At 40.6% G+C, this 15,419-nt stretch overlaps 1 protein-coding gene across 1 annotated transcript; it reads left to right on the top strand.

Moving 5' to 3' along the window:
- Positions 1 to 1,284: 1,284 nt before the first annotated feature.
- Positions 1,285 to 14,336, top strand: CLEC3B (C-type lectin domain family 3 member B). The gene is made up of 3 exons (XM_060781780.2): positions 1,285 to 1,478; positions 8,685 to 8,783; positions 11,996 to 14,336. The coding sequence occupies exons 1-3, from the start codon at positions 1,376 to 1,378 to the stop codon at positions 12,394 to 12,396; spliced, it is 603 nt and encodes a 200-aa protein (XP_060637763.2). The 5' UTR covers positions 1,285 to 1,375; the 3' UTR covers positions 12,397 to 14,336.
- The last annotated feature ends 1,083 nt before the right edge of the window (positions 14,337 to 15,419 follow it).

Genomic DNA, 15,419 nt, shown 5'->3' on the forward strand with positions numbered 1-15,419 from the left:
CACACATATATGTGCAAACTGTTATTTTATGTAGATACACACAGAGACCGAGAGCAGGGCCCCACCAGAAGATCTTAATAGTCTTGGTGATTCATAGAGGAGAATACATTCGGACAGGTAATCTGGGCCAGAACCGTATAGGGTTTTGTAGGTTAAAACCAGCACTTTGAATTGTGCTCAGAAGCTAATTGGCAGCCAGTGGAGCTGGCGCAACAAAGGAGTTGTGCGCTCCCTGTACCCCGCTCCCGTTAGTAATTTGGCTGCCGAACATTGGAATAATTGCAGCTTCCGGCCAGTCTTCAGAGGCAACCCCATGTAGAGAGCGTTGCAGTAGTCAATATGGGATGTAAGCAGAGCGTGGACCACCGTGGCCAAGTCAGACTTCCCCAGGTACGGGCGCAGCTGGCACACAAGCTTTAATTGTGCAAAAGCTCTCCCGGCCACCTCCGAGACCTGCGGTTCCAGGTTCAGCAATGAGTCCAGGATCACTCCTAAGCTGCAAACCTGCGCCTTCAGGGGGAGTGTAACCCCATCAAGCACAGGCTATAACCCTATGCCCTGTTTGGCCTTACAACTGACCAGGAGTATCTCTGTCTTGTCTGGATTAGTTTCAATTTGTTTGCCCTCATCCAGTCCGTTACAGCGGCCAAGTACCGGTTCAGGACTTGAACAGCCTCCTTAGTAGCAGGTGGGAAGGAGTGACAGAGTTGGACATCATTTGCATACAGATGACACCGTACACCGAAACTCCAGATGATCTTTCCCAATGGCTTCATGTATATGTTGAATAACATAGAGGACAATACTGAGCCCTGCGGGACCCCACAGTAAAATGGCCGTGGGGCCGAGCAGGAGTCCCCTAACAACACCTTCTGGGAACAACCCTCAAGGAAGGCCTGGAGCCACTGCAAGGCATTAGCTACCTTGTTAGAGTGCAAAGGTAGAATAGAAATCTTAATATCAAATGAATTATTAAATGTCTGTAGATCAAGTTGAAAATGAAAAGTTGGCAACTTCAGAGTCTATGTAACAGTGAAAAGATAGCAATGCTACACTGTAGTCTCGATGAATAAGTAGGAGACAAAAAAGTCCAGCTTTACTTATTTTAAAACTAAGCAAGATCTAGGAAATGAAAGAAACAGCTACATTTCTACACATACCCTCCATGTTTATGGGAGAATTTGAAAGCCTTGAGGATGTTGGATCTCTCCCAACAATCTTTAAAAATATCCTCCAGGCACTGGAATGCTACAGAAGAATCTGGAAGGGTTTCTTGGCAAGACTTTTTGGTCAAAGCTTGTGTTAAGAAGCCTAGCTCAAGGCAGATCAAATCCACTTCAGCTTCACTCCCATCCAGGATCACAGCAGCCAGAAAATGCTCTTCCGAGGAGTTTGCCTTCTTGTGTGCTTGTTTTGTATGGCACAGATGACAGCTCAGCAAAACCCCAAACCCAAGAAAAAGGCAGACCCCAGGAGAGGTAAAACAGGCAGACACCTTGGGAAGGGGGCATTTCTCCATCGGATAGCGATCTCTTTGTTTTTAAAATGTAATGTGTGGAATTGGTTTAAAAACTTCTTATTTCCTGTTGGATTGTACTACCTTGGTCTCACCTGGTTTTGGAAACTGAACCAGATGATGCTTGGTGAGTACTTTAGATGAGGAACCACAACAGAGGGCATCTCCTGTTAAAGCTGGAAAGAAATTCTGCCTTAAAATTCTGGAGAGCAACAGTCAGTCAGAGCTCACAAAACTAGGCTGAATGGATTAATGCCTAACTTAGTATATGACAGCTTTATTTGTTTCTGGTCTGATAGAATACTCTTATGTTCTATTGTTTTTTCATTATATTATTTTGCAACTGTTTATATTTTTGTTACTTTCTATATCCTATGGTGATGTAATTTTTCATTGCTCTGTATTTTATTTTATTGTGTTTTCGGGTTTGGCCTCATGTTAGCCATGTTCCCTTTGGGAAGATGGTGGTGGGGTATATTATTATTATTATTATTATTATTATTATTATGTTTTTTTTAAAAAAACCTTTATTAAATTCGCAAGTTATATTATGATTTTTTTCCCCATGTCAGAGGCAACTTGGCTGCATTGGCTACCAATAGAACATCAGATCTCTTACAAGATACTGATCCTGACATTTAGAGCTCAAAATGGCCAAGGACCTTTATATCTTAGGGACCGCCTCATTCCTTTTCTCCATCAGTGGTCACCTAGATCCACCCAGGAAAATCTCCTATATATACCGGGCCCTAGGGAGGTACACCTGGAAGCTACAAGGCGTACAGCTTTTTCAACCTATGCTCCAATTCCGTGGAACTCATTGCCTCCATACATTAGAGCAATGTCGAAGTTGTGACCTTTTGTAAAGGCACTCAAGACTTGGCTGTTTGGTTGTGCATTTAAGTAATCAGATCTAATTTGCTAAATAGTCACTGTCGAATGTTTTTATGTTGAATGTTTTTATATTGTGTAAATGTAAGTCGCTCGGAGCACCGTGGTGGAGAGCAACTAATTAAGAAATAAAGTGAAGTGAAGTGAACTTGAGAAACTGCAAGTCGCTTCTGGTGTGATATAATTGGCTGTCTGCAAGGATGTTGCCCAGGGGATGCTTGGATGTTTTTGATGTTTTACCATCCTTGTGGGAGGCTTCTCTCATGTCCCTGCAGGGGGAGCTGGAGCTGACAGAGGGAGCTCATCCACATTCTCTCCAGATTTGAACCTCTGACCTGTCAGTCTTCAGTCCTGCCGGCACAAGGGTTTAACCCATTGCACCACTGGGTGTCTTTTATGAGATGGTATTGTTTGCCTAAATCTGCACTGCTTTGCTAGTGTTTGAAAACAGATGAATCATTATGAGTTCATCTGACCAAATCAGCTGACATACAACAGAGAGAAGCACAAGAATAATCTGCACAGAATTATATACCAATTTGCTAAAACCACAGAGTAGATTCCTATATTTGCTTCTGTGTTTAATCTTTTTGGCTTTCACTTCTTCTCCTTCACTGACTTACACTTGGCACACTCAAAGGATTTTATGGAAAGAGGATATTGCCGACATTTTACACATGAAGAGTGCAGGCAAAAAGAATGAATAATTACTAGTATGTTCGTCTATAAAAATTAATTATGGAAAGGTCCCTGGAGAATTTAAATGGACTTTGCTATCTTTTGTAGACGATTTGAATTAAATGGTGTTTAAAGGGATTTAATATTCAATCCCTGGAGTTGGGAAGAGTTATCAGCAATTACCAGAAGGCATTCAAGTCATGCTTGTTAATGTTCCTTTTTAATATATAGCTGTATCTACCAAATATCTTAAAGCCTATGGCTAGAATAGATGAAAATGTACTTGATAATTTTATTCATAGAGAAAAATATGTGCTACTATTAAGGGGAATTGGAAAAGCTGCTCATGGAATATTCGGTGTGAGAAAGCATGAGTAACAGATCATTCACAAGTGGAATACATCTTCATTTGTTCCTGTTTATCTTTTCTACAAACACAGAGGCAAATGCAAAAAGCAACACACAGATACACACATTATTTTGAGGTGTGTGTGTGTGTTGGAGGGGGGTGATGAAACAAGATTATTGTCCTTGTTGCATAACAAGAACAGTTGGTATCATTTAGTTTCTGCAGCTTCTTAGTTAGAGCAGGACAAATAATGCAAAGAAGGAAACCTATTTCAATATATAAACTTCCTTATCAATTAAGTGCCATTTTCCCTCTATGAATGGAGATGATCTACAAAGGAAGTGGAGATGTGGTTCTCCCCATTTGTAATTTGAAGTGTGCTGTCGCACGCTGGGCCTGCACATAAGACTGTAGACAGGACATAAATTCTGTGTGCCCAACGGGACACCGGGGCTGCCTCCGATTAAAGGCCTTTGGATTTCCTTGAACAGAGTCTTTAGATTGCTTAAAGGTTCAACAAAGTACTCTATTATTGAAATCAAACAGGTACTTCAAGGCTTAATAGTCTATTGGCTCTCTCAATCTTGACCACAGGGGACAGGCACTATCTTCATAACTGTATTTTAACTAATGGGGAAATCCTTAACTTCTTATCTGGAAAGTTTGTCCTTGTCTCTGTTGGCGTGGAGCCCCTACACCCGGTACCAACTGCTTCTGGCTGCTGCGAGTGACCCTTACCAAGCAGAGCTTTGTAGACTTCCAGGGGAAAAGAAGGTGTTCAGGTTTCTGTGACGGCCTGTGGGACCGGATTCCCTCAGCAAAGGAGCTGTAAGGCTGTAAAATCCTCACCAAAAGAGCTGTGCTGAGACTGCATCTCTCTGGCCAAGCTATGGGGCTGTATATCCCCGGCCAAGCTGTAGAAGACGAAGCTTTCTACAGGAGTTCTTGGTTTTATGTCCTGTATGAAAGGCTTCTCTGTGTGAATTGACCCAAAATGGCTCCTATTCCCTCCAAAACCCAAAAAGGGGGCGGGACCAGGGAACCTAATGATAACTGACAGGTCATAGATCCAATAAATGCAAACTAAGGAAAGCCATCTAACTGCAAAAGCATAGAACTTTAAAATACATGCAGTAATCAACAAATAGCAAGATAAGCTGGAGCTCCTGGTGCGGCTGTACCAGAACATGAAGAGCTATGGCAAAAAAACAAAAAAAAATCCACCCAAAACCTACTTGTTTAGATTGGTCAGTGTTCCATTTTCTGATATCTGGTGTCAACGTTGTTTGTGTTTCCTTCCTTTTGTTGGAATATACCTTCCAGCAAACTTTATTAAATAGTAACGTAGTTATATCTAATCTTGTAGGAGCAAAGCTTGGGGATTTTGTTTTTGGACTAAAAGGTAAGGGAGGCGCATTGAGAATTCGCAGTCAGAAGGTCACAGTGCCTCCAAAAACTGCAAAATCCAAGATAATGCAGCCAAGGCAGTTAAAATTGAACTATTATGCTATAAACTGGGCCAGAGTGAAGGGGGGGGGGGGGCAGGGGACAGTTCCATCTTGTCTCCTGCATATGTCATCGGTTGGGACCCCCCCCCCCCCCCCGGCACCAACTGCTGCTCTGGGCCAGAGTGAAGAGAGAGGGAGCCAAGGGATAGTTCCACCTGGTCTCCTGTGCAATGAAATGATATAATATAATATAATATAATATAATATAATATATATTATAATGTAATACAATATAATATAATAATATGATATTACTATTATATATTTTATATGGCATGTAATATTACTAATAATATTACAATATAATGGTATAGTACAATATAGTAATATATAATACTGATATTGTACTATGCTAATAATATAATATATTGTTATATCTTGTAAGCCTCTCTGAGTCCCCTTTGGGGTGAGAAGGGTGGCATATAAATGTCGCAAATAAATAAATAAATAAATAAATACAAAATAGTGTCGTAGAAATTGTTCCCAGGCATTCCCAAATCTTAGGCTCATTGTCACAGTTACTGAAATCTGGGGTTGATCCTGAGCATTTCTGCTTTGGACCAGCCTCAGAATCCATGGAACTGTTCAGACATTCTGCCTCTGAAACATGGTAGTAGAGTCCAAACCCTTCAGTCAGGCTGAACTAAGACAACCTCACTGGACTGTCACCCTTACCTGGACTTTCTTCCCTGTCACCATAGCAGTCAACAGAGAGCTCCACACATCTGCAAACCCATCCACATGACCTAGGAGAGGAGGGAGAACTGTCTGCTTTCTTTTCCCTGGTCACATGGAAGGCTTTGCTGATGTTGATGAAAAATCCTGCAGATCTCTTGGGAAGACAGGCAGGCAAATGTCAGCATTCTAGAAGAAGCAAAGACTACAACATTGAAATGATATTCCTTCGCTATCAACTCTGCTGGACTGGCCATATTGTCCAATCTCTGATCACCATATCCCAAAGTGATTAATTTACTCTCAGCTCAAGATTGGAAAACAGAATGTTGATGGACCGCAAAAGAGTTTTGAAGATGGGCTTTAAAATGTGGAATAAACACAGAGAACTGGGAAGCCCTGGCCCTCAAGTGTTCTAACTGGAGGGCAGCTATTACCAACAGTGTTGTGGATTTTGCAGAGGAACAAATATAAGGGCTAAATATGTGCATCAAGCAAACCCTTGTCAGAACTGCCTTTCATCTGGAAATGTATGTTTTCACTAAAAAAAAAAAGATCATGCAGATCCAGAATAAGTCTCTACAGTCATTTGTTCACCCAATACGAATACCCTACCCCTGGAAGACAATCATACTCAACCACGAGGACTTGCCTATGATGATGCTAAACTAATCCCAGAGTGCAGGGCTACTTAAAAGTATCACTCAAACTTCAAAGCATTTTCTGACTTTCCTAACACAGGGTGAAATCAAGTTAACGGGTTTTACCCTGCATTACTGACTAGAATTCCCTGGACATCCAGGAGTAATATTTGGTTGACACTGGGGTATTGGGCCAGTATATACAAGTCTTCATAAGTGGGGGATTGTATGGATGTTATTGGAATGTATCTCCAATGAGTTCTAGCTAACATATGCCAGCAGTAACAGATGATGGCAACTGCAGCCTCACAGCATCTGGAAAGCCACAAGTTCTTTGTTTGACTTGAGCACAAACTGTCATAATAATTTAGAGTAATTTTTTTAAAGAGAAAAAAGCCACCAGCTGGTAATTCTTCCTTACGTTCCACTTTACTACATTAAGTTCATGTGTCAGTTTTCTGACAAGGTCTCGCTTATATCAAGCGGTGATTTGAAGCAGAAACAGCAAATGATTATAGCACTTTACAGCTGTTTATTTTTGTCCTTAAGTGCATGTTTGACAAAGCTGTGAAGACAGAAAACTTCCCGCCAACAGTAATTGCATAAATACTACTCACATTTGATAAACAGGCTGTAGAATTCCAGAAATCATTATTGATAAGCCACCCTTTTTGACACAAGTGTAATAATAATAATAATAATAATAATAATAATAATAATAATACAAACAACTAAAATGACTGTAAACTCTCCAGAGACAAATGAATCCTGGGTTATCTGAGTCCACACTGCCATAGATTCCAGTACAAAGCAGGGTTCAGATATGAGTGATTTCCTACAATTAGGGCACAATTAACTACATGTTTTCCTAGAATGTGTTTTCATGAAAGAAAAGAAAATAGTAATAATTGTGTGATAAAGAGTTACTGGAGCCTGTTAAGTTAACAAGCAATAACAGTGGTATATAATTTTCCCGGTGCTTTGCTTCTCTGACTACAAAACATTCTTATCTCTTGCTGTTTGTTTTGTCAGACTTGTCTCCCCCTTTATTACCAGATAAAAAAGGTACTGTGCCCTCTCTTATGTCAGCTTCACTGGCTGCTGGTCCACTTCCGAGCACAATTCAAAGTGCTGGTCTTGGCCTATAAAGCCTTATATGGTTCCAACCCAACTTAGCTGTCTGAACATATCTCCCTCTATGTCCCATCTTAAGATAGTCCGGGGAGGCCCTGCTCTCCGTCCTGCCCTCTTCGCAAGCTCATTTGCCGGGGATGAGGATCAGGGCCTTCTTGGTGGTGGCCCCCTGCCTGTAGAATGCTCTCCCTAGTGAGGTTAGGTCGCCTTCAACCCTCTCTTTTAGAAGGAAGATCAAAACATGGTTTTGGGAATAGGCATTCAGACTGTAGGTTTGGCAGCACTCACAATGTTTGAATTTTAACAATGACAGGCTTTGACTGAGTCATTGGTCGCTAAATCAGATTTGGATTCAGCTATATGATGAATAATAATGTTTTAATGCATTTTAATCCAATGTTTTATCTCTTGTATAATGTTGTTGTATATGTTCTGTATGTCGTCAGCATTGAATCGTTGCCATTGTATTTTTGCATTTTGGTGCTTTTTTCCAGATTTTGGAATACTTGTATTTGCATAGATGTAGATAATAAAATACCTTGAAGATAGGATCTAAGTCTGAACACAAAATTCATTTATATTTCATATGCATTTCATTTGCATAGCTTGGATATAATTTTAATATACATATTTTGAAACAACATTTGTGTACAATGAACCATCAGAAAGCAAAGGTCTCACTATGTCAGCCACCTGTGTGGACAATATTACATTTTTGCGCAATTTGGAATTCCGAATAAGGGATGCTCAATCTGTATTTGAATGTAAATAGTAGGCATGGTTAGATACTGTTGGAATCTTTGTAATTTGGAATAAATTCGGAAAAATTGCCTTTTCGAAGCGATTTTGAAGTTTTTAAGAAAACTGGAAGTCCCTTTGCCCTTTCCCCATTTTGTTATGACTCATGAAGTGAGTCGGAAATTATTCAGCTTTTCCCTGCTTCTGGTCCCTGGCCTTGGCTCAAGCCAGAGAAGCCAGTTTAAACCAGAAAAGGAAGGAATTTCCTGGCCTCAGCTCAAGCCAGAGAAACCAGTTTTAAACCAGAGAAGTAAAGAATTTACTCCGCTTGCTTTTCCCCACTTCTGGAGTAAAACAACTACTTTCAAGTAAAGACCACCCAATGAAACAGGAAATGACACTTTCAAACCATTAATGAAAAGATTTGGAAGCCTCTGAAGTTGACTTTAGAATCGAACCACTACATCCAAAATGAGTTTTGAACCATTTTTTGTTTTTGCTCAAACAAGCCTAGTAAATAGAAATTCTAACTGATATCTTTATTCTCCCAACAGATGTCGTAAGCCTCAAAATGGTTGAGGATCTCAAGGAGCAGTTAGAGAATATCTCCCAGGAGGTGGCTCTGCTAAAGGAAAAGCAAGCGCTTCAAACAGGTATAAAACCTAAGAACGAGAGGTTTCACACATCACAAAATTGGCCCAGCTTAGACAGTAATTAGAGTCAATGGGCTCTCTCAGGTGCAAAACAAAGAATATCTACTTTCTTTTTTTGTAGTAGCAACCCCATATGAAGATGGCATCTATCGAATCCAATGAGTGAGTAGCAATTAGAAACAAACAGGAGAAGAAAGAAGGCAAAATAACATTCAGATGAATGTGGATTTTGATGGTCTCTTAATACTTTTCCCTGGCTCGATAGCCAAGAGCTTAGAGATAACGGGTCCCTTCCACACAGCCATATCTGCTTTGAACTGGTTTATCTGAGTCCATACTGCCATATATTCCAGTTCAGAGCAGATAATATGAAATTTTATTCAGCTGTGTGTCACTTGCTGTAGGTCAGTTGCAGACAGAGCAGGATAATAGTACTGCTACTCTCTTTCCCTGTTTTCTCTCCATATTCCTAGGAGTGTTCTCTATCTCCCATATCTCTACAGCCCCTCTTCTTTCTATATTTTTCATACCTCATCAGGGACAAAACTGGAAAAGCTCCATGCTTTCCTCCATGGAACCAGGGCTCCAACTACACTATATGGTCAGCGTGGACTCATATAATACTGTTCAATGTTGAACTGTATTATAGGAGTCCACATTGACCATATAATGCAATCTGAAACTGCGTTGTATGGCTGTGTTGATGGGGCCTATGTTGCTCAGCTTCACACGTGATGTGCCTAGCTCATGGACACACACCCTTTATGAATGCACAGATATACACATCAGTTTTGGAATGGCCAGCTCTATATCTGGAAACAATCCTTTTTGGAATTATAGAACTATGGAATTCGGCTCAGATAAGGCCACTAGGCTGTTACTGAAACAGAAACAGATTTTCATTAATTAATGTGATTTAAGGTTTTAAATGTATGTAATTATTGGATTTTATTATGTATTTTATTATGTGTACATTGGCGGCATCGAATTGTTGCCAGCTGGAAGCCACCCTGAGTTGTCGTTGGGGGGGGGGGGGGTTTGAGAAGGGCAGGGTACAAATATCTGAAACAATAAATAAATAAATAAATAAATAAACATGTCTAATTGTACAAGCAGGAGCTTTTCTCACTTTCATAGTTTGCAAATTTGCCTGTTTTGCTTGATGGCCGGGCTTTCTTGGGAAGTCTAATTGCTCAGGCATGAAGCTTTGAAGAAATCACACAGCTGCAGGAAAAATATGTTAACACTTTTAAATTATATCAGGATCTTCTGTACTTTTGCCTGCAGGGAGCTGGAGCAGTGAGGTTTAAATCTCTCCTCCCTGCCTACTTTGATCTACAGATTTTTGGTGGGGAACAATGTCTTATCCAAAATCTTTGAGACCAGATGTGCTTTGCATTTGGTGTTTTTTTATTTTGGAATTCCTGGATTTGGATATACATACATAATGAGGTATTTTAGAAATGACATCGAAGGCTAACATTACATTCTTGTATATATCATATATAGTTTATACACATAGCCATAAGGTAATTAAATACAATATTTTCAAATGATCTTGTGCATGAAACACAGCTTGTGTGTATCGAACTGTCAGAGAACAAAGGTGTCATGATCTCATTTACTCATGTGGATAATTTCAGATTTTGGAGTATTTCAGATTTTGGACTTATGAACTTCAGCTTATACAGAACATGAAGCTATTTTTAAGTATGTCTTTCTCTGCTAGACCAGGGAAGTGGGACATGGGACTAGTAATTGTTCCATTTCTGTCTTCACAAATTTGGTGGCTCTGCTAGAAATTCTCAACTTTCCAAAATCAGATCAGTGGAAGACGGGAAAGACTTTCACCTTTTGCATTTCTTTGGGTCCTCACCCTAACTGAGACTGGGGCGAACGAGAGATCCTGGTTCTAAAAAACAGGATCCCTGCTTCACCCTGTTACTAAAATTCTCAGCCAGTGAGAGACAATGAACATGTCTTTAACTGGAAGTACGCAAGAATTACCTGTGACCCTGTCAGTGTGTGTTGGCAACCCTTGGGCCTTGGTAGACATCTCATTGTATCAACTTAGAGACGTCTATCCATGCGCTGCTGCACTTCCTTGGCCCCTTCTACACTGTCCTTATATCCCAGGATCTGATCCCAGATTATCTGTTTAGCCCAGATTATCTGGCAGTGGAGACTCATGTAATCCAGTTCAAAGCAGATAACCTATGATCAGATCCTAGGATATAAGGACAGTGTATAAGGGAGTCTTGTGTCTTGCTACCTTCTTACTTGTCCTCTTAGGCCACTTCCACACAGCAGGATAAATCCCACATTATCTGCTTTGAATTGGAATATATGGCAGTGTGGACTCAGATATCCCAATTCAAAGCAGCTTTTGTGGGGTTTTCTGCCTTGATATGGCTGAATGGAAGGGCCCTGGGTGACGCAGAAATATCAGCAATCTTTACTAACCACATCCTTTCTGTTTGGCTAGCAGCACAGATTGGGCTAGGAGCAAAAGGAGTGAGTGGGCATGAAGGAAGAGAGTCCTTTCGAGGAGCATATTGAAACCGTCTTTCCTAAGATGCAGAGTGACCACCATTGCATACTATAAAATGAGGGAGGAGGCAATGTATGACCCTTTGGATGTTGTTGGACTTCATCTCCCATCAGCCCTAGCCTGCACTGACAGTGGTGAATGATAATGAGGCTTGAAGTCCAACAACACCTGGAGGACCAAACCTTCTCTCATCCTTGGTGTAGAGTAATCTGGGCAGAGGCCACTAGAGGGTGCTAAAGAGAGAAGGCCCATCCATTTTTGGGGGTGGGGATGTTGAAGGAGGAAAACCATTTTCCCCATTTTCACTGGTTATTCCCCCTCCCCCTTCCAATATCATAAACAAGGGTTGTTTACACGACGAGGACATGGGTGGGGGAAATAACAGGAAAACAGAGGAAAATGGTTTTACTCCTTCAACTCACCCACCACCCTCATAAAATGGACTATCCTTCTCTCTCTAGCACCACCTTGTGGCCTCCGCCCAAATAAGGGTTTTATCTGGGTGGAGGCCACAACAGTACCGAAGATACTGGCAACATTCTTCCTCCCTAGTTCTTCTTAACAACTGGCACCGGAAATTGCAACATTATGCTCCAAAGCAGAGTATTTCTTTTCTGTTGAGACTTTATCTCCGCTGACTCTTACGTTTTCCTCTCACTAGTTTGTCTCAAAGGTACCAAAGTGAATCTAAAATGTTTCCTGGCTTTTTCGAATGCTAAGACCTATCACGTGGCCAGTGAAGACTGCATCTCACAAGGCGGCACTCTTAGCACCCCACAGACGGGAGATGAAAACGATGCTCTCTATGACTACGTGAGGAAGAGCCTGGGGCCCGAAACAGAGGTTTGGCTTGGCGTGAATGACCTGGCAGCAGAAGGGAAATGGGTGGACATGACAAGCAACCCCATTCGTTATAAGAACTGGGAAACAGAGATCACAACCCAACCGGATGGTGGGAAGCTCGAGAACTGTGCTGCGTTGTCGGGGGTTGCTGTTGGCAAATGGTTTGACAAGAGGTGCAGAGACCTGTTGCCTTATGTCTGCCAGTTCATGATTGTTTAATAGCGGGGCACCTGATGTGGAAGAAAAGGCCAAGGCACATTGTTTGACACTTGGGCTAGAGTTGTGTGTGCACATGTACATGCACAAATTGACAGACATATCTACAATATACACACATGCAAACACATATACACAACACACATACTCTTGGCTTAGTAATGGATTAGAATAAATTATATCTAATTGGCTGAAAATATCAAAACCATAGGCAACATGTTTCTTACTAAGGCTTAAGTTATAGACAGAGATATATTTTTACACTCAAAATGTATTAGGATGGCTTCAGCATGTGAGCAAAATTTGAACTTTGCAAAAACAAAAAAACAGTAAAGTACTTAAGATGCATTAGTTTATTATTGCATGCAACATTTCTACATTCCTCTTTTTCTTCCAGATGATTGTACCAAAGTAAATCATATTTTGTTCAATTGTTCTGGTTATCATCTCCTTGACTGAAAAGCTGAAAGCACATTTATCACAGCCTGCTGCTATTGTTTAATGTTTTGTATTCCTAAATTGCCAGCCCAAATGAGTCCTTTGAAATGGGAGGGTTTAAAAGTTGTCTCTGTCTCAGCTACGGTATTATTATACGTAGAATGCCAATTAAAAGAAGATGAGAGAAAGAAGGCTTTTAAAAAACCTTTCACTCTAAAGAAGAGGGCTGAGGGAGATTAGCATATTTTGATGAAAGGGGTCACTATTATCGCGATGCCAGGGCTCTGCCAATATTTAGGCAGAGATGAACCAAACTCCCAGTTTGTGTTAAACAATTTAATTAAAATAGCACTTACTTTCTGGCTGTTTTAATAGTCCAGAATATAAAACATAAAGATTGCACCCAGCCACAGAATATAAAACAAAAACAGCAAATACTGTTGCAGGTTCAAGATGACTCCATAGTCAAATGGTCCAGTCCAGTGGTCAAACGACAAGAATTCAATAAGCAAAGTCCAGGGATCAAGAATCTATACCGTAGTCAAAATCCAGTCCAAAGATTCAAGGTTCCAGGATTCCAAAGGTTCAGGAGACAGGTCAGGACACCGAAAATCCACAGACCTGGGGGAAAACCAGCAGCATCTACCACCAAAATAAGTTAAATACTTTTCTCCCAAAGATCAGTCCCAAGGCTAGCTCATTATATCCAGAAACACCCAGCTGCAACCTATCTCTTGCATACCTCCACCCTTAATTACTTTCACCCATGAACTCTTAGTTACAGATTACTCAACCCTTTAGAACTAAGACTTACATTAACCCTTCCATTACCAGTTGCTAGTCCTACCACCACCAATCATCATCAACTACAGAACATAATACATGACAACTATATCTTCTAGATCAAAATATGATCAGAATTTTGAGAAAAGATAACAAGAAGATGAACGAAGCATGGGTAGGACTAATCAATAGGAAGAAGTAAACACAACATTGTTCCATGTGGGATAAATAGAGGATGCTGGGAGGTTACTATGTACAAGGTGGCTGGGGTGGTAATTTCTATGCATCTGTAACACTGAAACAATAACACTGTTCATGAAGTACTCTCTTCCATAACAAAAGTGGATCACTCATCTTAATTCTATATTGGGTCTTTGCAATAGGATTTGTTTCTTTGCACACCTCATCACTTGCATTCACAGAGTCCCAGCTGACTGAAAGTAATGCAATAGGTTTCTATCTTAAATGAATGGAGAAGATAATGAGTGTTGTAGCTCCTCTTTTTGTAACAGATCACTGAACTGTAGCAGATCTTCTGCTGAAGTCTATGAAAGAGATGCCTTAGTTGGCTACTTTGCAATAAACAGAAGATAAAAATACATTTCAGATATGCATAGCTGGTGGTATATAGTAGAGTCATCTATAAGTGCTTACATTTGAGATTGTCATTGCCACTTTCTGTTGAGATAACCAGCAAATCAATAAATAAGACTTGTTATAAATATGGTTTTGATTAATTTTTGTGATGCATCCTTCAGAGTAATCCATCAGATAGAACATATCAAGGTAGCATCCAAAATCCATCTTCCCTATGTTCAATGTATCTGGCTAAATTTTTTTCTCAAAATGACCCATTTGGAAAAACCTGGACCCTTTTATTGACTGGCCCTTTTATTTTTAATTAGTACTGTTGCCTTGAACTCCAAGAAGATAAAACCAGTCGTTACTCCAAGAAATAAAGCCTGTCTGCTCACTGGAGGGAAGGATATTAGAGGCAAAGATGAAGTACTCTGGCCACATAATGAGAAGACAGGAAAGCTTGGAGAAGGCAGTGATGCTGGGGAAAATGGAAGGAAAAAGTAAGAGGGGCTAACCAAGGGCAAGATGGATGGATGGTATCCTTGAAGTGACTGGCTTGACCTCGAAGGAGTGGGTGGTGGCCACAGCCAACAGGAAGCTCCAGCATGGGCTGGTCCATAAGGTCACGAAGAATCGGAAGTGACTGAACGAATAAACAACAATTGTTGCCATTTTTCACAATACTTTAAGATGAATTCATTCTTTCGGTTCAGGGGAGAGGGTTAAATCATCTTAATACCAACAGCCCTTGTGTGTTTTCCATACTCCTGCAAGTTGAAGACTGTTTTCTTAAACTTAAAACAGAGATCTCTAGTCTGAAAAATCATCTAAAGCAGGGATAGATTACTTGTAGTCTTCATGGAGGTGCTGGGCTCTGACTTCCATCATCTCTGTCTACTTCCCATGCTGTTGACAGAAATCATTTCAACAGCTGCAGGTTTCCCTGTTTTAGAGTGTGTATCACCTACCCAAAAGTGTGTAGGGTACATTTTGTTTCTGTTCAAGTCACTATTCCAAACTGAAACAACACACAGCTTTGCCTTGGAGGGCACACAATTTTGTGCTACATCTCCATATGGAGTCCCTGAATGACTCACTTCTCTGACAAAGGAGACAGCCTGCTATATTTCTACATGATGTGATGTCCTTATTTTCCTTCCGGTTTCTCTTGTCTGAGAGTGGATAATTCTCATCCGTTTGCATATAATACAAAGTAGAAAAGGCTA

Source organism: Anolis sagrei, chromosome 6 (assembly GCF_037176765.1).
Source record: "Anolis sagrei isolate rAnoSag1 chromosome 6, rAnoSag1.mat, whole genome shotgun sequence".
Classification (NCBI taxonomy): Eukaryota; Metazoa; Chordata; class Lepidosauria; order Squamata; family Dactyloidae; genus Anolis; species Anolis sagrei.

Coding starts and splice junctions, on each gene's coding strand:
- CLEC3B (XM_060781780.2), top strand. CDS start 1,376: ATGCTCTTCCGAGGAGTTTGCCTTCTTGTGTGCTTGTTTTGTATGGCA. Junction 1,479..8,684: donor AAAGGCAGACCCCAGGAGAG/GTAAAACAGGCA, acceptor TTCTCCCAACAG/ATGTCGTAAGCCTCAAAATG. Junction 8,784..11,995: donor AAAGCAAGCGCTTCAAACAG/GTATAAAACCTA, acceptor TCCTCTCACTAG/TTTGTCTCAAAGGTACCAAA.